This window comes from Vigna unguiculata, chromosome 3, assembly GCF_037176805.1.
Source record: "Vigna unguiculata cultivar grain cowpea cultivar isolate G323 ecotype 2 chromosome 3, ASM3717680v1, whole genome shotgun sequence".
Lineage (NCBI taxonomy): Eukaryota > Viridiplantae > Streptophyta > Magnoliopsida > Fabales > Fabaceae > Vigna > Vigna unguiculata.
In genome coordinates, this window is record NC_140794.1 from 59705922 (window position 1) to 59732976 (window position 27055).

A 27055-nucleotide genomic window follows, 5' to 3' on the forward strand; every position below is an offset into this window, starting at 1 on the left:
CATGTTTTATTTTATAATTTTTTTAATTTAAATTAGAATATAGCGGGTATTGATATCACGAGTATGAATACTATGATACTCGTACCCGTCTCATTAACATGCGGTATAAAAATATTCGTACTCATTATCTGCAGGTACTCATTTACAATCTCAATTTTCTCTTTGCAAATTTTATCTGTGAGTAGACGTGAGTACAAATTTTTTTTACATCCCTATCCATGTATAACGTTTAGACCTCTATAGGGACTAAATGAGTAATTAAGGATTTGAGATCATTTATCTGTCATTTGCATTGCATTATGCTGTTATAGTTTTGTTGAACTCCATGGGTAGTATATCTTGCTCAGAGTATTTTGGGTAGTTTTTAAAATTTAAATTTAATAAATATAATTAAAATAAATAAAATCATGTATACATATTATATTTGTACTCCATGTATGGGTGGTAAGCAGTAATTATAATGTTTGTCCAACTGCCAGTGCTCACCCTCAAATCTGAGGATAAACTCGTCTAGAAGTTAAAAATGTGTGGAGAAAAAATTCAGTTAGAGAATGTTTAGGGTAACTATAACATATATGGCATGATGGGAAAAAAATATTGACTTGACAGCTGTCTCAGTTATATTTTGATATCTTATTCCTTTGAATTCCATTTTATAAAAATTAAACTGACAGGTTATGAGCATAAAATATACGTATATTGAATTCAATGTAAACACATACGTGCACATTAACAATTATATGGATGCATACTCTGAAAACTTTCTTGTTTTCTTCATTGAGATGCATTCCCATTTTCCCACTAAAATTTGACCAGGTTAACTTGCTGGAATTCTTTTAATTATTGCTCCTTGTAAAATTTCTGTTGTTTGTGCATTTTCTAAACAACTAACTACTGGATCTTGATCAATTTGCTCTAATATTCTACTTACTTGCAGTTTTTGAATTAAACTATATTAATATGCTGGAGTATTTTGACAGAACTGTGCTAATGGTGCTCACTCAGCCATCACTCTGGGGACAAAGAATGTGTTTATTGAATGTACTACTACTGAACTTGTTGTATGTTTTTCTATTTGCATTTTGTAAGCAATGCAATTGTTTTAGATGATGACAAACTATTTCATATTTTCTTAGGTAACAGCCTTCTCAGATTATTGTGCGAACAAATTTGTCAATGAACCAGTTGAAGTGATTTCTTCTGATGGCAAGTCAAACATATACCATGTTATTTTCAATCCTACATTTTATTCTGTATTGTTAATTATTGTCCAAATCATTGTGTTATTTTAACATTGGTACCATTCCATGACCAGAGATGATAACATTGAGCATGCCTGTTAATGTGAATGTATTTAGAGAAATTAATCTGTTATATTTGTGATATCATTTTAAAGAAAACAGCAATAATAATTTAGGCTTCTCAAACTTATTTAATTACCACTTAACATTTTCAAAATACACATAGTATATAAATACGGCAAATTCAGTCCCAATTAAATTTGTAGGTAATTTTAAGATACTGAAATTGCCACAAATACAGGATTAATTATATAATGGCTAAAACACGCAAAGTCCAGTCCAATTAGATTGATGAAAATGACAAGTTCACATACTCTTCATGATACCTACAAATTCTTCAATGTCGTCTAACTTCTTATTTGAGAGTCCTGGAAACATGAATAATCAATTAAGAATCAGAATAGAGTTTAGCTAGCAAAAGTTGATGCAAGTTGCACTACAATGAATGAAATTTTGGTTACCTTTAGCAGAATGTACAGCAGATAGATCCATTTCTGGGCTATAGATACTTTTTGTTTTCATTTGGTCAGTCTCTTCAATCATGCTGGAGTTTAACTTTCCCAACTTCGTTCCAAGTTCTGAGGCGGTGGTCACAATCTCTGTAGCAATCAATGGTTTATATAAAGATCTGTCAACTCACACACTTAATATGATATCAACTATGTTTGACAATAATTCAACCAGAAAATGCATTTTTCCCCCATCATATTGTTTACAGAGAACAATATAGAACACCTGAAAATGTTGTTAGAATTATTTGGCAGGACCTTAACATCCCAATGCATAGGCACCAATTGTTGTGCCCCTGAATAATTGGTGTGGTTTTTAAGAAGCTGTAAAGAATTAAAGTAACCATATTGACAACTGTTTTGTCAAATTCTATCAGATAAGAAACGAAGTATAAAAAAATCAGAATAAAACGACGAATACGAACAGGAATGTACAGCATTTGATAAAATGACCAAGGTAAGTAACTTAAAAAGACAGAAGAATAAATAATGGGAAATGCTGTTTCTGAGAATCCGTAAAAAGGATTTTCTTAATAATCAAATCACGTTCTATTCTATCTGGATTGTACATAACCTAAGAATTCAATGTTCTTTTGCTTCACTAACTGCAAATCAAGAGCAATATGCAGGTGTTGAAACAGATACCGTTTAGAAATCGAGTATCCCCTGCTTAATTAAAATGGAAAGCATAAGTTTGCAAGAAAAAATAGTTCAGCGGGACTGAATTTTGAATGCTGATGGTCAAGATATAAACAAAAAGATGAAAAGCTCTTTAATTACCCTGAAACAACTCATTCATAGAGTTTTGCTCATATAATTGTACTGCTTCATTGATATATCCAGCATTGACAGTAGAATTTCTTTCTAATAGTTGAATTTCTTGATTAAGCATTTCAGAATCCTTCGCAACCTGGCAGCATATCATTACCAAGACAAATCAAACAAGAATCAATTCTCATCTATCAACTCTCAAAAAGAAAGAATTTAGCAATCAGCATTCTTATTACCTCAGTTAATTTTTCTCTCAACGAATCTAACTGAGCATCTGTATCTGGATCAAAAGGAGCACCTGGATCAGGGCCACTCTCAGTTGATTCATCCTGGATGTACACATTCCATCATGGTCAGACAATCAACCAAGAATGAAAATTAATACTGAGGAAACAATATTTCTCAACCAGCACATATATTTGTCATTTAAAATTGCATACATACCAAAGCCCACTTCTTAACACTAGTCGTTAAAGTAGCATGGAATAATGCAAATAAAGTTACTTATGGATTGTGATATATTTTCTATTTTCTATGTATGTCCCGTTTAGGACTTAGTTATAAAGGCCAACACGCACAAATAAAAAATCAATTAATACTGAACTTCAGTTAATAAATAATGCTTAAAATCAGTAACACGTAATGGAAAAGGGGATATTTAAGAAGCAATTGCAGCAGAACATACGGTGTTTGGCAAACGAAAACCTCGGGGAAGAGAAAAACAGTGACGGAGGATGTAATTCTCCCAAGCACCAAGCTGTTTGTCCAAAACAGATTGAACTCTCTGACGAATGCAATCAACACCCTTTCACAACACACCAATAACACCACACTGTTATAACTCATTCTTAAGATCAATTGCCCTAATTTTTGTATCCAACGCAATAAAGAAAGAGAGACCTTTTTCAGATCTTGGGACTTTTGGGAGCCTTCGATGTTCAATTTCGTGGATGCGTCCCTGCAATTGAAGCTCACATCGCATAATTTCCAGAACCATATTTCAAAAAAGTAATAGAAAAGAAAAAGGAAAGGGGTGTTACTGGTAGAAAAAATTAAAAGCTTCATCGAGAACATCGTCGACGTTGTTGAGAACTTCGTTACAGAAGAGTTGTGGGTTCAGATTGAGAGCATCAAACACCCCTTCACTCTCACTCCCTTCCATTCCCGCCAAATTCCCGATTTGCCTTTCAAAAACGTCTTTTGATGCTTCAAAGTGATGCCACACGTCACGTTTATAAATCAAGCTTTCTTCCAAGATTAATTTTCATATTTCTTTTATACACATTTAGCAATGATTATTATTATGGACCAGTTAAACCCGTGTCTACACTTTTTTTATTGTATAAAATTTTATTAAGCTATAAAATATTTTTTATTAAAAATAATTTGTATAATTTTTTTAGGTTTAATTATGCCTTTGGTTCCCATTTTGGAGTCAAAATCTCAAAATGGTACTCAAAAATTTTTAAAAGTCTCAAAATGGTCCCTTTTTTGTTGAAACGTCTCACGTTTGTCCTTCCCATTAAGTCAAGGTTAACGCCGTTAGAGGGAGTGCCACGTGTCAGTTACTCAATTTTTTGAATTTTTTTATTAATTTCTTTTGAATTTTTTTTTATTTTGAATTTTTATTTTGAATTTTTTTAAAAAAATTCAAAAAAATTGCCACGTGTCAAGCTGTCATCATGCCACGTGGCTAGTGACAGTGACACATGTCAGTATTATGCCACGTGTCATTTTGTTAGTCTCAATTTGGTCCCTTTATTTTAATTTATTTCAATTTAGTCCCAATTTTTGTAAAAATGAGCAATTTTGTCCCCCTTCAAATTGAAACAAAATTTAATTTTATATAAATGTTATACAAATATTTTTATTAAATTTGATATTTTTATTCAAATTGATATTTTTATTATATATTTTTAACATAGCTAAGTTTAGTTAAAATTATGTTTCACATTCAACTTTACTTAAAATTGTTTTCAAATTTTAAATTTATATGTGTTTTATTGTAACATGAACTAGGTAATTTATGATTTTTTTTCTATTAACATTATTTTCTATTAACAACTTTTAAACCATTTTAAATGAAGTTCAATGTAAAATATTAATTAAATGAACTTAATTTGGTTAAAAATATTTACTTGAAATATCAGTTTTGATGGAAATATTTGTGTACATTTATACAGAAATTAAATTTGATTTCAATTTGGAGAGGGACAAAATTGCTCAATTTTTACAAAAATTGGGACTAAATTGAGACAAATTAAAATAAAGGGACCAAATTGAGACTAACAAAATGACACGTGGCGTAATACTGACACGTGTCACTATTACTGTCACGTGGCACGATGACAACTTGACACATGGCAATTTTTTGATTTTTTTTAAAAAATTCAAAAAAAAATTAAGAAAAAAATTTAAAAAATCGAGGAACTGACCGGAAGGGCAAACGTGAGACGTTTCAACAAAAAAGGGGACCATTTTGAGACTTTTAAAAATTTGTGTACCATTTTGAGATTTTGACTCCAAAATGGGGACCAAAGGCATAATTAAACCATTTTTTATTATATAAATAGTTTTTATTATTTAAATATTATTTAAATTTTAAAAATAATAATTAAAAGAATAAAATTAAAAAATTATTTTTTATTATGATTAATTGTGTAAATTTTGAAAAAATAATTACGAAAAGATAAAATTGAAAAAGAAGATGTGAATGCCCATAAAATGAATCCTCTGTATAATAGCATAAGTGTATAAGTATAACAGTATATATTATTATTATTATTAGTTATGATAATAAAAAATAATATAATTATTATAATTATAAAAGTATATCTAAATAAATTATAGTTTTATTGCAGGTGATTTTTAGTTTTCTTTTGTAAATAATTTTTTACCATAATTAATTATTTTAGTTTAAAAGAATAGTTAAATTAAAAAAAATCAAAATAACAAAAATGGTTAAATTTAAAAGAAAAACTACCTAAAGGATAAAACATGTAAAATAATTACTTTTGATTTAAAAAATACTTAAAAGGTAAAAATAAAAACAAGATGTGTAAAAGAAAATGACATCTTCTTCTTTATATAATAATATAAATATTTTATTTCTTATATAAAACCAATTTCTAGAAATATTTACAATTTGCAAATCTAAAAATAGTTTCTTATGTTTATCAAAATCTTTATGTTATTAGGATGACAAATAGATTCATACTTATGTATATTATTTGAATTTATCTTTGTTTTTATAAAATAATTTCTTGTTAATTGGATACGGATATAAATAATATCTAATTTTTTTAATTAGATATGAGAGCAAATAATTATGTAATTATTTGTTCCATTTCATTCTAGTTCTCTTTCTAATATCAATTTTAATGTATATACCCATCTTCATCTCATATCCATTTAAACTACTAAAATATTCATAGTTCATCAAAAAAGTTATAAGACTTTTATATCAATTTTCACCTATTCTAATTGTTTAAATTGATTTATATCCCCTCACATCTCCAAAGTGTTTTCCTTTTATCACAATTTTGATTATTATAATTATGTTAAAATCGTGCATTATAAATTTCAATGAATCAAATATATTTTATGACTCATATTTAATCAATTTAACTCATTTTTTATATTTTTTCAATCAACTATATTTTATGATTATTTATATTCATATTTATTTTTCTCACGTGATACTTTATCAATTTAAAATGATTAATTGCATAAGCTTTTTTGTTTATTAGGTAATATAAAAAAACTTATATTTATTCGTTTTAATTCAAAAATTTTGTTTTATTTATAGAACTTTTTATTTTACTTAAATAATTATTATGATTAATCATTTGTTCAACATTTAAAAAGATTTTGCATATCTTATGAATACTTTATATTTTATCATATTTTTTATTATACATGATTTTTTATGTAATTTCATTCATTAATGTATCAAATTATTTCTAAAACACACATTTAATTACTTTTTTAATATTATTACTTTTTTTTTTGCGTAGAATGCAATTTTAATAATTCTTTATATAATTACTTTTATTTTTTAATTCGATCTCAGAAATAAAATTTTCCATCGTAGTTCTATAACGACTTTTCATTTTTTATAATATAACAATTCAATGTGATGGTTAAAAATAAAAATTTAATATATAAATTTAAATTATTATTAATTACATTTTTTAATGTGTAATTTTATTTAAACATTGTATTATAATTTTTATTAGTAATAAAAATTCATCTTAAAAGTTTAACGTTTATGACAAAAATTAAACATCCTAAACTTTTTAAACGTAATTGTAGTAAGTAGAATATGATTTTTTTTTTCAATCATCGTAGGAATTTATTTTCATTATTATTATTTTTTAAATGTGATACAAGGTGAAAAACAAATTATTAGGTGAAACCGTCATAAATTAGAACTGATACAGGTGATGTGGCGTATCCACAATCCACCACGTGGAACACCAGACAATGACAGATCGGATATCCGTTAATTACACTCGCATCCCTCCCACAGTTACATTAAAAACTGCTTTTGTTTCCGCTTTTAAAACAGTTACTATTCCATCAACCTTCATTCTTCAACCTTTGGCTAACTTCCTCGTACTTTGCTAACATGTTCCGCATAAGCAACACCGTTGTCGGCGCGCTCAACATCCTGTCCTTGCTCCTGGGCGTGGCCGCCGTGGCCTCCTCCGCCTACATCCACATCCGCGGCGGCTCCGACTGCCAGAAGGTCCTGCAGGTGCCGCTTCTAGTCGGCGGCATCTTCGTGGTTCTCGTCTCCGCCTTGGGAATCGTGGGGTCACTGTGCCGCGTCAACACGGCGCTCTACGCCTACCTCTTCGTCACGTTCGCGCTCATCGTGGGCCTCGCCTTCTTCACCGTCTTCACGCTATTCGTGACGAACAGGAAGGTGGGGCAGCATGTTTCCGGCAAGGGCTACGGCGAGTACAGGGTGGCCGATTTCTCGCACTGGCTGCAACGCTACGTCGTCAACAACAAGAACTGGGATGAGGTGAAGAGTTGCTTGATTGACGCGCACGTGTGCCAGAACCTCGCCATCAACGGTGGCCGCAACAACGACTCCCTCATTTTCAAACACCTCTCCACCACGCAGGTTTTACATCTCTTCTTTCTTCTTCTAATCTCTTGTCAACTTCATTAATTATTAAGAAATAAAACATGATCGCGGTGATTAAATCACGTTATTATGGCTACGGTTGTGACATGCAAATGCATTTGAATCACGTACAGTGATTGAATTACGTTATAACTTTTTTGTATTTTTTTTTTCAGTCTGGTTGTTGTAAACCACCAGCGTATTGTGGGTTCATAATGAAGAATGGTACGTTCTGGGAAGAGCCAAAGAAGGGTCCAGCAGTGAATAATTCTGACTGCAACACTTGGAACAACAGAGAAGACAAACTGTGCTACGATTGCAATTCGTGCAAGGGAGGAGTTTTGGCAAACATAAGGAACCAATGGAGACGTCTCACTGTGTTCAACGCATGCGTGCTTTTGGTCGTCACTGCCATATATGCCTTGGGCTGCTACGCCATCAAGAACAACAGATTCGATTCACAGTGCAACCACCCCAAAACACCATCTCCTTGATTCCTCTACTGTTCTTGCGTGCATCATATGGAGAACTAGAACGTGTCCTCAATATCTAGGTTAATTTTTTAGTTAAGTTATTATGTTAAGTACATTGTTTAGATTTCAGTTTGTGTGTATTTTATGTATGGTTTTGTGGTTTCGTAATGCTGGATATTGTTATTCGATTTCTTTAATCCTTTTGTTATTCGTGGCATTTTAGCGTTTAGATCTGTCAAATTTGTATTGTGTTAATTTCTTTAACTATTTGTTCGGGTTTCAATCATCAACACTTGATGATGTTAGCCTTCAGATGTTCCTAATATAACTCCTCAGTCATGTTCTCCAGTTTCTTATTAATTTTAATCATTTATGTCTACATCGAAGTTTTATGATTTTAGTAGAGGGCATGTGTCAAAAATATTATTAAATTTAAAAGAGATAAATACAAAATTTAAAGGATAAAATCAATAATAAAATGTGTACTAAATCACGGTTATTAATTAGTGTATAAAATTTAGATATCAATATTTTAGTTCCAAAAAAATGTAGTTATTAAACGTTAGTTATTAAGATTTTTTTATAAAAAAAAATTGTTTTTAATTAATCATAACATTTTATTAATAATAGTGACTATTTTAATAATTAATAATTTTTTATTTTATAAATTGGTATTTTAGCAGAAGATTATCTACTATTATACGAAGAGAGGATTTCTTTCTTATGTACAATTGTTTTTTTTTTCGATTTTACTTTTTAAGTATATTTTTTTAAAACTAAAATAATTATCTTATTAATTTTACTTAGTAAGTATATTTTTTCTGAGACTTTTTTAAATTTAATTAACTTTAAATTAAAATAAGTATTTATAATAAAGAAGTTACTTGAAAAATAAATAAAAGCTATCTACAATACAATTACAAAAATTATTTATATTTATTTTTATAATAATAATAATAGTAGTAGTAGTAATATATGCATTCTTTTTTGTTATGGAAAAAAGAAAAAAAATTTGGACACAACGTTTCAATAGTTTTACTAAGATAAGGAGAGTAAGTGTTATTTTTTTTTTTAAAATTGTAAGTAAAATCCAAAGATGGGCTGTCCAGAAAAGAGCTATGTTGTTTCTTCCTGCACCTCGTCAAATCTGACCCTATCACAGGCTTCTGGAAATTTTGATCCGGGACAGATGTTTTATCACGTAAAGAGTCGTAGACTCGTGGTATTTACAATATCTTTGGTCTAACTATTGATAAATTGACAGCATAAATAGTTTTGTACTTCAACTACATATTTGTGTGCAAAATTTATTGACAATTCAATAATAGCAATTGTACTAACAGTGACAATTAAAATTATTTATTACGTTATTAATTTTTTAGTTCAATTGTCAACAGACATTAATAGTAAAAGTTTTTAATATTAATAAAACAACCATTTTTTGTGTGTAAATTTTAAAACAATAATTATAAAAATATTGTGAAAATTTGAAGACGGGATAGAATTTTCACCCTGCTAAGAATAGAGTTTTTCACGTTGCACCTCGTGATACTTAAAAAGGAAATAATCAGTACAATTTCAATATTTATTAAACAACTGAAATATGTGATAGATAAAAAAATAATGCCTAAGATGAGGTTATTTTGAAATAATTACGCTGACCATTCCCAATTCACACAGTTGTTTTGACAAAGTATAAGACAGTAAACATTTTAGCTCGCTAAAACAAAAGTGCAGCTTGATCGCCTAATAAATTCATCTCCTAATAAAACGTTGAAAGAATTGATGCTCTACTTCACTTGAGAAAAGTACAAGCAACGAACAAGAATGTATAAACTACCAATGACGTTAGGAGTTCAAGTGTCCAAGTTAGGCGCAGCAACACAGATGGAATATTGGGTACCAGCACTGAACCAGACACCCATCCACCCACAAGAGCTCCAAATCTATCATAGTGCAAAAACAAAACAATGTAGACGGTCATGGCAAATAGGAAAAAAATCAGAGGGAAAATATAAGTTGGATGCTCTAGTCACTTACCCAATAATGAATGCTCTACCCAAGCTCTTTGTCTTTTCGTTAAGAAAATATATGCAAGCAGCCAAAGAGATCGCCACCTGTAGCAGCAATACGATAGTTCTGTCAACAAGCAAGTATTCATGCCACGGGGCAAGCGGGAAGAGGAGAGGGAGGGAGAGACAGAGCAATGATATCTAATTCAAATTCTTTAATAATGTCCCCCGATGGTGACATGTAACTCCAATATTGCATGAAATTCAGATAAAATGTAGCTTCTAGAACACACAATCACCTTAAAGGATAAGTAGACATGCATTGACAAAGGTAATATTTAATATTACCCATGTCTTAACTTTAAGACTCTGACCATGTAACATCAGCATGATCCTATGAAAGTTTCCTTCCCTATAAGTCCCTAACATGGGAGATGCTCTTGGAAAAACAGACAATATTAACATTTTATTAAAATACTGAAAACCTTAAAAGTGGGAATGGCCAAGGCGAAAATTTGATTAAAATCATGGTTGATGGTTAAAGTACAGAACACGGTAACCTGAAAATCCGATAGTCACAATGATTGGAAATTTCTATGGAACCGTAAGTAATAGTCAGGAACAGCTCAAGTATAGCCTTTGAAGCGAGGCTACAATCTAGAGATTGGTAGTTGACTTCACTTCCCGAAGTTTGGATAAGGACTGATACACATATGCTACATGGCTTGGGAAGGTAAGGACTAAATGAATATATAATTCGGTTTTCTTTTTTGAAATCTATGGGCCTCACTCTCCAAATATTTATAGAAAATGAAATCTATGAAGTTTTTCTTTCTGAAAAATAGTTTTATTCTAAAAAATATGCATTTAGGTATACACCAAACAGAAGAGGAAAGAGAAAAAATGCAATTCAAAGCAAACCTGAAAAGCAGGTCCAGTTTCAGCCGAATTCATAATACTCCAGCCACCCATGAAGGCAAAGAGAAACAATCTTCTGAGGATGATTTCAGGCGGTGGAAGTTCAACAAAGTTTAGCAAGTTCTTCACCCATGGTGGAGACTCTTCTACTTTCTTTTTTAACTTGCTTTTCAAATTAATTTTCGTTTTCCTCCTCTGTACGAAACTGGCCATCAATAATTTTTCAAAAGCCGCTTCAATTGATTCTTCACTCCTCTCATGCCCAGCATATTGTTGCAACAGAAAATTTCTTGATCCCCAAATTTCTTCTTCAGAAGCATCAGGGCTAATACCAAGACGACGGTAAGGATCCCAAACATTGATTCGAGGGAATTTCTGGACATTACCTGCATATAAGAATGATATATAAATACACATTAATAGTTAACTCAAAAGGTGGAAAATGATAGACAGAGAAATGCAACTAAGAGCATAAATGCAGACTTTACAAATTAATATGAATCATGATCTAAGTCAGTTAAACTTCAGCTGGGCAATAGCCGATGATATAAAAGTTTGTTACTAGGTACAAAAGATATCTCTCAAGACAGGAATATAATGGTGCCAATTAAATAAGTCTCACTGGAGACTCATACCTATATGTCTCACTTCATCTAAACAAGACCAAGCAACTCTTCAACAGAGTGACAGGTTAGATCCCACAAAAACTCATTCACAATGCAACTGCAGTGTTTATTCTTTTGGTCGATCAACAGAACAACCTCAATCTTGGGAAACTTTTTTTAACTCATGTCTGTTGGGTCTCACCTCAACCTTTAGAGATTAAGTTTTCAGTGATTGTTTCTATAAGAGCTGTATAGCTTACTTGGACTTTTGCAAGATTAAGTAGCAATGATACTCGTAACTTTCATTAACTCTCAACACAATTTTAGTCAGAAACAAAGGTAATGATACATCTAAATAGTTCAGGTAACATTGCTGAACATTCCATATATTTAAATAGTTAATATATTAAAAGGGAAAATCTGAAGCGGAGGGTAAGGGCAAAAGGTGATTTATTATTGGGGGTCCTTTAAATAGGAATACAATTCATCTAAATTCCCATGTCCCAACTAAAGCGAAACAAAGCCCACCTTGCATTTTCCTTCAACTTATACACAAAAGGGAACCAATCTTGAGCTAAAAAATCACAAGCCTCAGCAAGGACTAAAAAATCAAGGTTGGACACAACTGAATTAAAGCCCAAACAAGCAAGTAAATAAACAAGTACACATTACCATGCACAGTGGCGAAACCTTAACAACAAAGCACTTCACCGCCTCATGTGACTATCTTAAGAGGACATTTTTTTTATATAATATTAATTGATAGGGTTGGAAGATTTCTTGTGCAATTAAATAAATAAATTTGACGGGTTTTAGGTTATACCTCCATAGGGCGTGTCCACCGCGCATCTAGTGCGAAAGGCCGTAAGCTTCTTCGCGTGTTCTCGGAGATACCTGAAGAAACCCAAATTCACGATTTATGTACGACCAGTGATTGATGAATCCGAAACCATCAAAATAAATAAAAGCCCTATTAATCTTAAAACAGAAGGTAATCAATCAAAACGAAAAGGAAAAGATAGAGAGGAAGAGGTACAATTTCTTCGCGAGAAAAGCGGTGGAGAGGTTGGGAGCTGAGAGCGAAAGCACAACCATGTTGGCCTTCTTTGTAATTAACAGAGCGAAGAAATAAGAACGCCCTACGTCCTAACCCTAATTGAATAGCATGGTAGGTGGAAGATTGGAAAAGCAGAAGAGAAACGGAACGTGTTCTTCTTTAGGTTCCGGCAATGGGAATGGGAAGAAGAGGAAGAAGATAACAGATTACTTTTGTCTTCTATTGTAAACCACTTCCTGCTAGGGTACGCACCTTGCGCAAGATACATTAAGTTTTATCATCCTATATTATGAAACCCAAAGAAAAATATTAGTGTTTCTTGTATAGTTTCATACATTATTTATGTAATTAGTTTAAATGTTCTCTATTAATCATCTCAGACGAATATTTTTTTTCTAAAAATAGTAGTTAAAAAATAGTTTATACTATTAATTAAATTTTTCACTATATATTTAAAAAATATTTTTTTATATTTAAAGACATTCATTTATTGTAAATGCAATTTCAGTTATCTAAAATAAAGATAGTCATTGCAATTCACATTTTAAACTGTCAAGAAAGAAATAGGTTTTTATTGGTTTGTTGTTTCATATATGTACGATAATAAATTTTATATTATACTATTTACATGTAAATTATATATATATATATATATAAGATAAAAAAAATGTTAATAAGTTTTTATATTTACATTCACTATTTTTAGTTTCTTGTATTTTAAAAATTTAAATATATATTTATTATTGTTAATTATTTTATAAATTCAAATATTTTAATATTAATAAATAGATAAATTTAAATAAACTGTGAATATTTTTTTTTCTATTACTTAATAAAAAAAACACTAGAATATAAACACATAATACATTAATAATTTTGAGGAAATGATGTTAACTGTGGTGAGATCTCATTAAAAAATTTCAATCGAACAATTATCATTAGAATAAATAATTATTATAGACTAAAAATTATAGTTAATAGTTAAGATCTAATTTTTTTATTTAAATATATTAAATTAAAACATTATGATTGATCAACTTGTAAGAAGATTGTTTGAGACTTAAAAATAGGTTTATGGTGATGAGATTTGTGATAAAGGTGATATGATTGTTACAACATTTCGTTTTAGATGAAGGATGCGAAGGTTTTGAAGATTTTGGAGTGTTAACTCTTTCACAAAGTACCAAATTTCATAAGTAGTAAAATTGGAAAGTTTAGGTATTATTTTTCCAAAAGATTGGCACTCGTTTAAGCCATGTGCATTTTATTAATGAGGAATATAACTTAAAATCATTGATTCATAAAAATTATGATTCTATTTGAATTTTGTCTAAAAAGTGAAAGTTTCATTGTTGTGATTTACATGCAATAACTTTTAGTACGTTTGGTTTCACGTTACATTGACTAGTAATTGTTTTTCCAATACAAAATTGTGTTAAGTTTGATTTTAAAATTGATTTTAAACTAAAAAATTTACGTTGAAAAATTCACATCCAAATAAAAGTTTATATTATTAGCTTATATTGATTCTTCCAAAATCAATTTTTCAACGCACTTCTAGACACGCTCTTTGTGTTGATTTCATCCTTTTATTATGATTTTAAACTTTCATTAATCTATAGAATCTCTAATAAGTAGTAAGCAACGTGTATGTTCTAAAGTATTTTAACATTAATTGAAAACAGTTCATATATATGAATACAAATGAAGAGATCCAATACACTTTATAAATCAAACAATTCTCATATTTATCGTAGGAATGGGATAAGAAACATTATTACAAGATAGGTGAAACCATGTTAAAAATGTTAAAATTAATATTTTAAATAAATTAATTATTTTTCAAATTAAAATTAAGACTTATATACATATTGTCATGAACACAATAAAACGTTAGGATTACATACCAACAATGTTATAGCAAAATAGCATCTAGATGTGAGAGCACATTTATCCCTCACCATTTGTTATTTTCGACAACCAAAAATCAAATTTATAACAACTATTTTTTATTTATGTTGTCTTCGATTGTTTTTATTCTCAGATATAAACAAATTAAGTAATACATGACATTTTGTTTTTGTTTTTGTTTATTTACATTTTGTTGCTTGAAAATAACGCATGTTTTTATTTAATGTAAAATCCCTTTTTAAAATTTTAAATATGATTTTATTCAAAAGAAAATCAAAACTCAACTATTCAAAATGTTTCAACAGTGAACCTTTTATTTCTTTCCTAAAATATATCATTCCATAAAGTTATTTCCTAACGTTCCATCATCTTCAGAGGTTGAGATTGTGATTATCGCGAAACCCTCTTTGAATGTGATTGAAAAAAAAAAATCCTTTTTCGGGTAAATCAAAATTTCAGCCCCCTTATTACTCATTTGATTTTGTGATCGTGCATGTGATTGTTTTGGATTGCATGTGTCTCTAGAGTCCTTATCTTCACCTCTTGCTAATCCGTGGTTCTTTTGTTTTGGTCTAGTTGTTTTTTCGTTGTCTCTAGGTTAATGTTAAACTTTCACGAGTTTGAAAGTATCTTGGGATTGTTTAAAGTTCGAGTTTATTTTCGAAATTGAGGAAAGTTAGATTTTTACGAACTAAATGATGATTTTTGTGTCAAATTTGATGTATGCATGTTGAATATGTGTTATGAGTTATGTTGTTATGATGCATAATGGATTTTTTAATTCATGAACTCTAAATTTTATTTCTTATGAGTGTGAGGAGAGAAACCCTAATTTTTACATAATACGTATGTTGATATGTATGTGTTACGGACATTTGATGATTTTGTTGAATACATGCTAATTTAGTTTTTAAATATATGTATATAAAATTATATGACTTAAATTTAGAATTCTCTTTACAAACCTTAGTTTTAATAATATATATAAAAAAAGACAATATTTTAATCCTTAGTATTATATATACTTCGCTCCATATAATGTAAATATTCAAATGTTTTTCAATAAATTTTTGTACTCAATTCATTCTCAATTTTATTTAAATCATGAAATGTTGATCCTCGGATTTATTTGGTGCATGTGTTGCATTTGTTTTGATACCACATGTCAGTATCTTAAATTTTTATGTTTTTTTTTTCTAATGTTTCCTTTTTCATTTCATCTTCTTCCTCTGTCCTCCCGCACCATTCCCTCCATCTCCTCCCTCCTCACTATTTCTGGTTTCTTTCCAGAGTTGCCAATTGACTCTTTTGTTTTACATGATACTCAACTGTTTCGTCTCTATTCAAATTCACATTTAACTTGTACAACTTTTACATCTTTATTTAATGTGTGTCTTATATTAACTTGCATTTTCAAACTAACAGTGCAACTAAGGGATGCAAAACTTGCATAAAGTAGGAGTGGGCATGGATTGAATTTTTAATGATCCAATCCACATTCATTATAGATCCAAATAATTGGATTAGATTTTCGACCTAAATCCATTTTTTTAGCAAAAGTAGTTTGGATTTTTTTTAAATTTAAATCCAAATATTTGGATCAAAATTTAAATTCAATCCAAATATTTGGATCAAGTTCAAAATCTAGAATCCATTTTTTATAAAAGAAATTTAAATTGAATTTTTTAAAACTTTGTCATAAAGGCCCAGATGACCCGGATGGGCCCGACGACCCGGACGACCCAGACGGGCTCGACAACCCAGACGAGCCAGACAACCCGGACGAATCTGACGACACGAACAGGCTCGACGACAAGAATGGGCCCGACAACTAGGACCGACTAGACGACCCAGACGGACCCGTCAAAATAGTCGGGCCCAATCAGGTAGTCGAGCACGTTCGATTTGTGGGGCCCGTCTGGGTCGTCAAGTACGTCAAGGTCGTCAGGCCCGTCCGGGTCATCGGGCATGTCCGGGTCATCAGGCTCGTTCGGGTCCTCGAGCTCGTTTGAGTCGTAGGGCCCGTCCGAGACGACGGGCCCATTTGGGTCGTAGGGCCCGTCCGGGTCGTCACACACATTCGTGTCGTCGTGCCATCTGGGTCGTAAGGCCCGTGTAGGTCGTCAGGCTCGTCCGGGTCGTCGAGCCCGTTTGGGTCGTCCGAGTCGTCAGGTCTGTCCGGATCGTTGAGCCCATCTAGGTCGTAAGACCCGTGTAGGTCGTCAGGTTCATCCTGGTCGTCGAGCCCGTCCAGCTCTTTGGGCCTACCTGACCTGTTCGGGTCTTTGGGCCGCCTGACCCGCGTGACCCGTTCGGGTCTTCGGGTCCGTCTGACTCGTTCTGGTCTAAGGGGTCGCCTTACCCGTTCGATTCTTCGAGCCCGCCTGACTCGTTCGAGTCATCGAACCCGCCTGAATCGTTCGAGTCATCGGGCCCGCCTGACCCGTTTGGGTCTTCGGGCCCGCCTGACTCGTTCGGGTCTTCGGGCCCGCTTGACCCGTTCGGTTCTTCAAGCCCGCTTGAACCATTCGGTCATCGGGCCCGCCTGGCCCGTTTAGGTCTTCGAGCCCGCTTTGTCCGTTCGGATCTTCGAACCTGCCTGGTCCGTTCGGGTCTTCGGGCCCACTTGGCTCGTTCGGGTCTTCAGGCCCGTTTGGTCCGTTCGGGTCTTCGGGCCCACCTGGCTCGTCGGGTCATTGGGCTCGCCTACCCCGTTCGGGTCATCAGGCTCACTCGAATTTTTCGGATCGTTGGGCCTGATCAACTCGTTCGATTTGTTGGACCCGCCTAGCTCGTTCATATCTTTAGGCCCGCCCAACCTCTTATGGTCGTTGAGCGCCCGATTCGTATAGGTCGTCAAGCAAGGTCCGTCCAAGTCTGAATTTAGCTTAGTCCATCTCAACCTTTAGTCTAACCCAACTAAAAATTTAAATTGAAATTTTGGATTGGATTTTTTGGATTATCCATATTTAAAAATCTTGATTTATAAAATGGATATCCAATCTATAAAATATATAAAATGTAGATTAGATTGAAATCCAGATCCATTAAATGGATTTTAAATAGATTAGATTTTTAATAAAATGGATTATAAATGGATTGGATTTGAGCAAAAGTGGATTAGATCAATAAAACTAGATTTTTTGCCCACCCCTGGCATAAAGGTAAAAGGTCGAAATAAAATGGTTGACAAAATTGATGAAATCATTATATAAATATATAGGATGAGTGAACCATGCAGAAGAGTGATTTCTATTTGCACAAGAGTTCAGTGCAGAAAAAGTTAGTCAGCCCCGGGAAGAAGCTTAGTGCTAGATTGGCTGGTTGTGCCAAAACCTCTTACAGAAGCAGGGATGATTCTGGACGGTGACAGCACCTCTGCGAACGAAAAGTTATAAGAATCTGTTCCTAATCTACTCTGCAACCACCCTTTGTTCCCAGAGAATCCATCAGCAACAATCCATGTGTTCTTGAAACCAAGGCTGGTCAGTGTTCTTCCCACTGTTTTTGCCACATCCGAATACCTAATGTTACAACAAATGCTCAAGTTAACACGAAAAACAATGGAATAGAATCAATCAAAGTGTAGACATGGAAGGAAACCCACGAGTCCAGGATCACAACGTTGGTGCCTTTGTTGATTTTCTTCAGATAAGTAATCTTCAAAGCCACTATTTCAGCTTCCAATTTCTTCACATTCTTCACCTGCCCTCTGACCTTACTTGGCAGTTCTTCCAACCTGAAAGACCAAAACAAGTGACAGTAGAGTCATAATGTTTTTGTTTCTCCTAGAAAATGTTCGGTAGTGGATAAAGCAATAACTTACGGAATGGCAACCATCCTGTTTTTAGCACTAGAGGGAAGGCGAGGGATACCAGTCTTGTCCTTGTCTTTCTCGGACCTGATATCAATCAAAACGTAGTTCTGTGCAGATATCAAATCAAGGGCTTGAGCAGGAGTTAGGTCTCCTACAAGGTCATGGAAGCAGAAGTGTTAAGTTAAGGCTCCATAATAGCTTAGTCCATGCATACAAAAAACAAGGTAATTTGCATCAAAAGGAGTCTTTAAGGTACCTTTGTAACCACGAAGATTCGAGGATATGACAGACCAGATAGGAGGAATCAGTAGGTAGGCAACAAATAGTGCTCCTGCAGTTCCAGCAATCACTGTTGGGTCTGAAGAGGATAAGGTTTCAACGGTTGAAGAAGCTATTGGCTTCGCAACATCAATCACCTTGGTCGTTTGTTGTGCAGCATCTGCCACTGTCTGATATCAAAGACACTATCCTCATCAGGTTCACAAATGTAGCTTTTCAATCATTGATTGAATAAACTGTTAGTGAAAAATAAAATGCATGTATATAAACATATTCTAATTTAAGGTGAACACACTTTCGCTGAGAACCAAAGAGTAGTTTCTAAAGATACAAAATTCCATTTAAAGAACTGATCTTTCTTAACATGATATTCCATTGTGTGAATATGTCAACAAAGATTATCATTGTGTTTGTGTCTAAACTTTATACTACCAAATGACTAACTTGCATTGTAGTTATAGTTCAGTCACAGCAGAAACAACAAATACCCCTAGAAACTCAGCGTAACCACAGAGCCTAAAGAAAGTAGAAAGATGCAGTTAGGGAAATAAACCTTAGCAGCAGTGATAACAGGTTCGGTATCGACACCAGAGTTTTGCAGCGCTTCTTGGGCCTTCTTGGAAGCTTCAGAAATGGCAGGAGAAGCATATTTCAAGGCCTCTTCCCCAGCTTGCTGCACAATCGGCAACGCCGTTTCGATGCCAGGTTTCAGAGCGTTCCCAATTACCTCAGCAATACGCTGTGCCGTGTCAAAAACACTCGAACCCACTTCCTGAACCTGATCAATCGTTTTCTCAACCTATAAATAAAACAATTAAAGTTAGATTCTTTACAAGATAAACAAATGCTACAAACTATTTCAGATAATGGGTAGGCGAGGAAATCGAAAAAAATTACTTGGGTGAGAGACGAAACAATCTGGTCCTTGGCGATGGAGACAGCGGCTTTGGCTTCGTTGGGAGGGGCGAAGAGAGCGAGGAGCGAAATGGTGGATGAGGTTGGCAGTGCTATGTGGGTGCGTCTGAGTTGAGGTTTGGTAAAAGTGGTGACTACTGTGTGTGGAGAAGGAGTTGGAAGAGAAGGTCTTGGAGAAGCTGAAGCAGCCATGGCAGAAATCTCCATTGGTGGTTGCTACTCTCTCTCTCTCTCTCTCACACACACACTCCCTTACTCAAAGATTCTTTGCCACTGAGTTTAGAAAGTGATTGGTTGAAGGACGAATGATGAAAAAAGTGAGCTAGAGTGATGAGAGATGTGTGGCCGAAATCCACTGTGAAAGTTTCATTGTTCTTTATGTCCACCTATGCACCATCTATGTTTGAGGCTGCAAAACTATCTCCACTCCACGTGGCATGAACTTTCGTGGAGAACGATAATTCAAACAGTTTGGTAGACCCGATTTGAGTCGAGTCTCACTTCTTTCTTTCTTATTTGTCTTTCAAACACTCGAGTTTAATCGAATCATGTCTGAGGTTGTTCAAAAAGACCTTAAACTATTTTCGCCAACTCACGTGATTTGATTTTCGTGTATTATGTATGATTTCATGTTTGACTTATCATAGGTATTAATTAATATAAATTCATACAGGTGTGATATACATAATATATTTGATAATTGATGAAATGATGTTTTGCAAACATGCTTTTTTTGTGTTTTCACTGTGCATCGAAAAATCACAATCCTATAACACAGCATAATCAAATTTCTGATATGAATAATACCTGATGCAAACATGTTTCTGCTAAAGCATATTTTTCTTGACAAAACTAAGAAAATGTAAGGGTGAAATTAGTAAAAACGGAACTAAGGATAATAGTTTGTTATGGTAAATGTCTTTTGAGTTGAGTATAAACAAATGGCTTTTTCCTTATTGCACACCTTCATTATTACTAACTGCACAGCATACCTTCATTATTACTAACTGCACAGCATACTAACACAAAAAAATTAAAATATTTTCTCTTCTGCATCATGTCGTTGTCACTGTGACCACCGTCATTGTTGCGCCATTAATGCCTCACCTCCATTTTACACCGTTGAGGAAGAAGAAGACTAAGACCTCGTTCTGAAAAAAAAAAAAAAACAATTGTCAAATGCGCATTTCGTATGTTCTGAAAAATTAATTCTAGAAAGTATTATAATCTAGAAGGTATTATATGTGTTTTGTAAAGCTATGGAATTTTTTTTTTTAATTTATAAAACAAATAATTCGTAAGTATTTTTTCAGAAGATAAAATAGTCATTTTAAAAGTTATGGGGTGGAGGAAGAAAAGCCTAACAAATTCCATCACTTTCCGTTGGGCTTCATAACATTTTAGGCCCAAAAAGAATAAAAGAAATTAAAATGACAAAAACATAGTTAAGAGTACTTAAATGTTTATTCTGTAACTTAAACATGAGAAATAAATAGACTAAAGTGGCTCCTGGAACTCTTTTTAACATTTTAGTTTTTTTTAATAAAAAAATATGGATACATTAGCATTCAAATTCAAGTCAAATTTTAAGTCAAGTAGAATTTTATTGGAAAGAATTCAACTCAACTCATTTTCAATTATAGTTTTTGTTCTCTTTTTAATATTTTTTCAAGTTTCACTGAAATTAAGACTGAATGTTTCACTTAAAAAAGTTTAATAAAAACTATGTCTAATTTTTATAAATATTGAAACAGGAGAGTTAATTTCAATTATAAATATTAATTAGTATGATTTAAAAATCACAGTCGAAGTTCCCCTATATACAGACGAGGAAACAAAAAAAAAATCATTTCGGTCTTCTCATTCTTCTAATTTTAATTTTTTCTTAAAAGACATCCAAAAGTTCAGTGTTGATAATTAATGGAAGAATCTTCTCTGTCAAGATATTGATAAACCTCTGAATTATATCCAATAATTGATTTATATAACAATGAAAAATCTAAAAAAACACAAATGAGACATAATAATTCTACGAGATTCTTGAGTCACATGCATGATTAAACTGTCTTATAATTGTAGATCGAGGTGTATGAGCAATTACTTTAGTTGTCTTAAAATCTTTACTTACTTTATATTTGGATAGATAGTTTCACATTTTTTTAAATATTTAAATATATTAAATTTTAAATTATTTTCTTTTTTAAATATTTTACTTAGATAAAATAATTTAAATTTATATATTTATTTTTATTTAAATAAAGTAATAATTTATAAAAAATATTTAAATACTATCTAATTATTAATAATTCAAATATATCAAATATTAATGATCTTATTTTATTTTGATTGAAAACACCCAAACCTTAATCAAATCAACAATTAAATTAAAAAATAAAATATAAAACTTTTGAGAATATAAGAATTTTAAATTTGTACTCTTTAAGTAAAATTTAAAATTGTATTATTTTAAATAATTTAATTAATTTTAAAAATCTCGTAAAATTTCTTAATAAAAATAGCATATATTCTACAAATATATTTTAAAAATTATCTATAAAACTAAATTATCTTCTTAAAATTTTGTATCAAATCCCACATTATACTCGAAGTGGTAGCATGCAGCATGCAATCGTCTGTGAGAGAACATCCAACACAAAACGACGTTGCTTAGAACAAAACATGCTCTCGATCAAGCATGTTTTTAACCTAGCTAGCTTTCTTTCCAGCTGTCACATGTAGAAGAGTAGTGTTGACTCTTCAATCATCTTAATTTTACATTAAATCATCTTAACTCTATTAATTACCGTGTTCGAGTTAAGACGAACACAATATAAAGAGAAAAAGTTATAAATTTATTGTCTGAAGGTTTAAAAATAAACATCTCTTATATAATTTTCTCCATAACTTTATCATGATTGAATATTTTCAATATTTACTTTTGAAGACCCACATCATAAAACATCACTTAAAGGACAACCTTACTCATCATAACTTTTATACAAAACTAAGAATCAAATCCTTTTGTAATGATTTCAAGTTAAAAACTGCTAGTAACTTGTGTTACATTTTAGATAGTTTACTGAAATTTACATGGGCTACACATTTTAGTAATTGCATGAGTGGCATTCAAGCCTTCTTAAATTGATCCATAAGCAAATCATCAGGGCCCAAAATTTCTGCGAGTCTTTTTATAGATGTTAAAATGACTTTTATTATTTTTTGTAATTTTTTTGTTATAATTGTTTATTACCTTTAAATATATAGTTGACAATTATTTCTTTTGAAATATCTTTATTTTGGATGTTTAATTTAATTTATATGTTTGTAATACTGTATAAGTTCACATTTCAATTTTTAACTATTATTTTTATTACATTATTTGATGAAGTAGGTGAATAGTTTGATGGTACTCTTGTAAAAGAAAATATGAGTGCATTCAATTTATTTTAACCTAATAAATTAAAATAAGCAAACATATTTAAGTGAGCCGATTCATCTAATTATAAGCTCCCTAAAAATATAAGTCAAGTAGTTGAGATAACTTATTTTTAACTTAATTTTTTCTTGAGCCAACATGTGATATCTTTATTGTTAATATATCTTATATCTAAAGATGTTAAAATAAGTTTCAACACGTAAGTCAACCTAATCCACCAAGGGTTCAAATAGAGTTGGGTTGAGAAAATTTCATTTTTTTTTAAAGTGGGTTGAACTGAACTTGACTCACTTAATCCACTAGTTAAATGGGTTTGAGGTAGATTAACCCACCAACAATTTTTACATTTTTTAATTTTTTTTTGTTATAATTATTTACTACTTCTAATTATATAGATTCACAATTTCATCTCTTTAAATACTAAAATGTTGTTTTATAATATTTGAATAGTTTGAATGTTTGATTTATTTGCTTGCGAAGTTACATACATTGATACTTTAATCTTTAACTACTATTTTTATAATAATATTTCGAGAATTAAGTGAACACATTGTTTCCATTCTTATAAAAAATAAATTTAGTCAATTCACTCTTATTATAAAGTAATAAATATATAAAATAAATTGTAAAAGAAAAAAAAATCGTAAGTGATAATCCATCAACCCATAGGGGTCGAGTTGGGTTACAAAATTTCTGATTTAACTCTTTTTTAGCTCAACCCGCGGTAAGTCAACCCGTGTGAGCCGGATTGACTCACTTTTACACTTCTATTAATATCCTTAAAAACTAAATTAATAAGAAAATATTTGTTTCATGGTATAATTTTAGTTTATCTCTAATCAATCTAATCAATATGAAATCTTCATACGATATCGCACACTGCAAAAAACAAGACAAAACAACTTTACTTACAAGAGCAGAAAGCATTGGCATCAAACCATATGATTTCTGTCCCAATTGCATCCTTTCTTGCGTCTGCACTATTTAAGATTTGGTCATTAGCCTTGTTTTATGCACTATTCGACAACACATAGTGATATACCTCATCCTCATATAGAGGCTCAACATACTAAGGATATGTCAGTAATTGCAATTTTTTTATTCAAAGGAGTCTAAACAAAAATTACAATTAGTTTTTACCAATAAAACATGATTGGCAATAGGTTAATGTTTTTAAAAGAATAAAGAAGAAACATAAGTTGAGATAATCCAACAGGTAAACTACCCACTGATTCATCTGATAATATGCAGTGCAGCAGAATTGAGAATAAAAGCATACTTGGAAGAACTAACTATGACAACAAAGACATCCATTATGTGACAAATGTTCCATATTAGTTGTTAATTGGAGTCAGAAAGTGAAAACTAACACGTGGGTTCTGTTTCTTTTCGGACTTTTGAGGTGTGAACTTTGTTTTTTGGCTGTTGGAGTCTTCCCTCAAGGGTACTTGTTAAAAAAAAACTTCATTTTTCAATTATATCAAAATCAGAACAAAACCAACTTATATCAGCTCATTCCCTTGGATTTTTCTTCACCAAACTTCAACCATAGCAAATGGCCTTCTATTAACAGGTGTCAATATACCATCTTACCCTGCTTTTCTGTCTAAGTAAAATTGTAAATTACCATCCTATGGAATGTAATCATGTAATAGAATAGTTTCTCAATAAGAACAGACAAAAGTTATAATTATAATAATGCAATAATCTTTTATTGTCACAGTAATCTCAATATGATAGAAATGTATCAAAATTCACCTCAAAGTTCGATAAGAAAAATAACATTTTACTTAATAATAGGTTTTGGGTTTTTTTTTGTGCCAAACAAATCACTTTCCATAATTATGATAATAAGCGAGTTTTTAAAAAATTACAAATTTAGGCAAAATGTACTGCGGGTGGACATTTTCTCATTCAGAAATCATGAGGCCCATGTACGTTTTTTGGATCAAAGGAAGAAATCGTGAGGGATTGGCGATATTTAAGAAGAAATCGTGTGGAACCGGCATCTTTTCAGCTGAAATCGTTTAAGGAGTACGTTTTATATGCTGTAATCGATTAGGGAATACGTTTTATATGCTGTAATCGATTACTTTATTATGTAATTGATTACTGAATGAGTTGTAATGTTTCTGGATTTAATATAATCGATTACATAAATATTATAATCTATTACAGAATGAGTTACCGTATTTCTAGATTAAATATAACTTTGTTTTCTTCAAAATTACGACTGTAATCGATTACAGTAACTTTGTAAATTCTGCCATTACATTCTGCCAGTATATTCCTGGCATTAACTGATGCTGAACTTTTACAATTTTGTTTCTTGTAGTTCATCTTGAATAAGTTTAGTTCTACCCGATAAACTATACATACATATATGTATATATAATATTGAACTATGCTTCAGAAGCATGCCACATTTAGATGTATTCATATCACAATTTAAAGGAGTAGTTAGAGTAGTGTTTATCAACATCCATGTTTCCAATCTGACACGGATGTCTTTTAAAAAGTATTTCTTTCTGATAAGATTCCATAATTCTCCTCTTTTATTGGTGTTTAATTATTTCTGTATAATAACCTTTGAAGAAGGAAACAAACCCAAATCCGACAAATAGCATGCTATAACCTCATCATCGACATCATCGTTACATCAAAGCCTTTATAGTGACCAGTGTTCACCTCTTCTCATATGTATGCTAAAAGTACTCTCATAGTACTCTCATGGAAAACATAGGCACCTCAGAACTTTCACACCAATCTCAAAACCAAAACAAGAATCTTCCCATGATGCCCTATGAGAAGAGAGTGATGAAGATTCCAAAAGTAGGAAAAAAGATTGAGAAAAAGTTTCTTGGGGTTAGACAAAGACCTTCAGGAAGATGGATTGCTGAGATCAAGGATTCCTCACAGAAACTAAGGCTTTGGTTAGGAACTTTTGACAAAGCAGAAGAAGCTGCCATGGCTTATGACTGTGCTGCAAGGCTTCTTAGAGGGAGAAATGCCAAAACAAATTTTCCAAACCCTGGAATCATGAACACTCATGAACAAGATTATTACAGCATTTTGGGCAAGAATCCAAGGTCTTACCAACTTCTTAAACATGCAGTTATGAAGAACCATGCACTTTCAGCATCTCTTTATTCCACATTCATGCCCTGGAAAAACCAGATCATGATGAGAGATGAACATGACATCCTTGTTGAAGAAACTGTAGTTTGTTCCATTCCCGAACAAGGCTCTGCCTGCTGTGGAATTTCGTATGGAAGTTCTAAGGTTTATTCTTCTGTTGTTGTAGCTCCTTCTTTCGGTGTTTCTTCTCATGATGTAACCCCCTAAGATAGCATGTCTTGTTGCAATTATTTCTTTTTATGTCTTTCTTGAACCCTATTTTACTTCACAAACAGATATCTGGTTATCTTCACTACATATATGATAATTATGATATCTGTTACATATGCATGCTATCACCAGATGATGATGATGATGATACACTCACCATGTGATGCCGTAATTGTTATTCTTTTCTTGTTTTCATGGAACTCTTCTTTTAATTTCTTGATTATGAACATGTTTGGGTGTATCATTGATAAACATTTTTAGAAGAATAAAAAATAGGAAGGAGAGAGAAGTCAGATTTCAATTTCACAGGTATTATGTCACAAGCTTTTAGCTATCTTATATACAAATTCTAATGTGAATAAAAGATGTTTTGCCAATTACAGAAGTTGTTTTCTGCAAACATTCTCCACCACTCACACATAAAGAAGTGTAGAGACAAAAGTCATGGTAGTTGACTCTGTAATGGATGGATTTTCTCATGGAGTCATGAACATTAATCGGAAGAGAAAAAATATAGTTTATAAATAATACGGCAAATCAAACTATTTCGAAACAAGTTTTTTTTT

At 31.9% G+C, this 27055-nt stretch overlaps 5 protein-coding genes across 5 annotated transcripts; 2 read left to right on the plus strand and 3 right to left on the minus strand.

Moving 5' to 3' along the window:
• Nucleotides 1-1489: 1489 nt before the first annotated feature.
• On the minus strand, nucleotides 1490-3809 carry MIS12 (minichromosome instability 12 (mis12)-like protein). The gene is made up of 7 exons (XM_028065516.2): nucleotides 3622-3809; nucleotides 3482-3539; nucleotides 3267-3386; nucleotides 2818-2910; nucleotides 2591-2720; nucleotides 1763-1900; nucleotides 1490-1669 (listed from the first exon to the last, which is right to left on the minus strand). Exons 1-7 carry the CDS (start codon nucleotides 3741-3743, stop codon nucleotides 1608-1610), a joined length of 723 nt encoding a protein of 240 aa, XP_027921317.1. The 5' UTR covers nucleotides 3744-3809; the 3' UTR covers nucleotides 1490-1607.
• Nucleotides 3810-7142: 3333 nt separating this feature from the next.
• Nucleotides 7143-8422, plus strand: LOC114175929 (tetraspanin-11-like). The gene is made up of 2 exons (XM_028060781.2): nucleotides 7143-7715; nucleotides 7895-8422. Exons 1-2 carry the CDS (start codon nucleotides 7212-7214, stop codon nucleotides 8210-8212), a joined length of 822 nt encoding a protein of 273 aa, XP_027916582.1. The 5' UTR covers nucleotides 7143-7211; the 3' UTR covers nucleotides 8213-8422.
• Nucleotides 8423-9829: 1407 nt separating this feature from the next.
• Nucleotides 9830-13039, minus strand: CDF1 (cell growth defect factor-like protein (DUF3353)). The gene is made up of 5 exons (XM_028060556.2): nucleotides 12763-13039; nucleotides 12550-12620; nucleotides 11125-11507; nucleotides 10232-10308; nucleotides 9830-10137 (listed from the first exon to the last, which is right to left on the minus strand). Exons 1-5 carry the CDS (start codon nucleotides 12819-12821, stop codon nucleotides 9987-9989), a joined length of 741 nt encoding a protein of 246 aa, XP_027916357.2. The 5' UTR covers nucleotides 12822-13039; the 3' UTR covers nucleotides 9830-9986.
• A 4841-nt stretch (nucleotides 13040-17880) lies between these two features.
• CAS (calcium sensing receptor) lies at nucleotides 17881-20031 on the minus strand. The gene is made up of 6 exons (XM_028061810.2): nucleotides 19688-20031; nucleotides 19344-19589; nucleotides 18768-18960; nucleotides 18521-18662; nucleotides 18302-18433; nucleotides 17881-18218 (listed from the first exon to the last, which is right to left on the minus strand). Exons 1-6 carry the CDS (start codon nucleotides 19910-19912, stop codon nucleotides 17978-17980), a joined length of 1179 nt encoding a protein of 392 aa, XP_027917611.1. The 5' UTR covers nucleotides 19913-20031; the 3' UTR covers nucleotides 17881-17977.
• Nucleotides 20032-25779: 5748 nt separating this feature from the next.
• On the plus strand, nucleotides 25780-26689 carry LOC114178933 (ethylene-responsive transcription factor SHINE 3-like). The gene has a single exon (XM_028065083.2). The coding sequence runs from the start codon at nucleotides 25872-25874 to the stop codon at nucleotides 26484-26486; it is 615 nt and encodes a 204-aa protein (XP_027920884.1). The 5' UTR covers nucleotides 25780-25871; the 3' UTR covers nucleotides 26487-26689.
• The last annotated feature ends 366 nt before the right edge of the window (nucleotides 26690-27055 follow it).

Coding starts and splice junctions, on each gene's coding strand:
- CDF1 (XM_028060556.2), bottom strand. CDS start 12,821: ATGGTTGTGCTTTCGCTCTCAGCTCCCAACCTCTCCACCGCTTTTCTC. Junction 12,621..12,762: donor GCTTTTCTCGCGAAGAAATT/GTACCTCTTCCT, acceptor GGGTTTCTTCAG/GTATCTCCGAGAACACGCGA. Junction 11,508..12,549: donor GGTGGACACGCCCTATGGAG/GTATAACCTAAA, acceptor TCTTATATGCAG/GTAATGTCCAGAAATTCCCT.
- LOC114175929 (XM_028060781.2), top strand. CDS start 7,212: ATGTTCCGCATAAGCAACACCGTTGTCGGCGCGCTCAACATCCTGTCC. Junction 7,716..7,894: donor AACACCTCTCCACCACGCAG/GTTTTACATCTC, acceptor TTTTTTTTTCAG/TCTGGTTGTTGTAAACCACC.
- MIS12 (XM_028065516.2), bottom strand. CDS start 3,743: ATGGAAGGGAGTGAGAGTGAAGGGGTGTTTGATGCTCTCAATCTGAAC. Junction 3,540..3,621: donor GCTTTTAATTTTTTCTACCA/GTAACACCCCTT, acceptor CTTCAATTGCAG/GGACGCATCCACGAAATTGA. Junction 1,901..2,590: donor TATGAATGAGTTGTTTCAGG/GTAATTAAAGAG, acceptor TGATTGCTACAG/AGATTGTGACCACCGCCTCA.
- CAS (XM_028061810.2), bottom strand. CDS start 19,912: ATGGAGATTTCTGCCATGGCTGCTTCAGCTTCTCCAAGACCTTCTCTT. Junction 19,590..19,687: donor TTGTTTCGTCTCTCACCCAA/GTAATTTTTTTC, acceptor TTTTATTTATAG/GTTGAGAAAACGATTGATCA. Junction 18,219..18,301: donor AACGTTGTGATCCTGGACTC/GTGGGTTTCCTT, acceptor TTGTAACATTAG/GTATTCGGATGTGGCAAAAA.
- LOC114178933 (XM_028065083.2), top strand. CDS start 25,872: ATGGAAAACATAGGCACCTCAGAACTTTCACACCAATCTCAAAACCAA.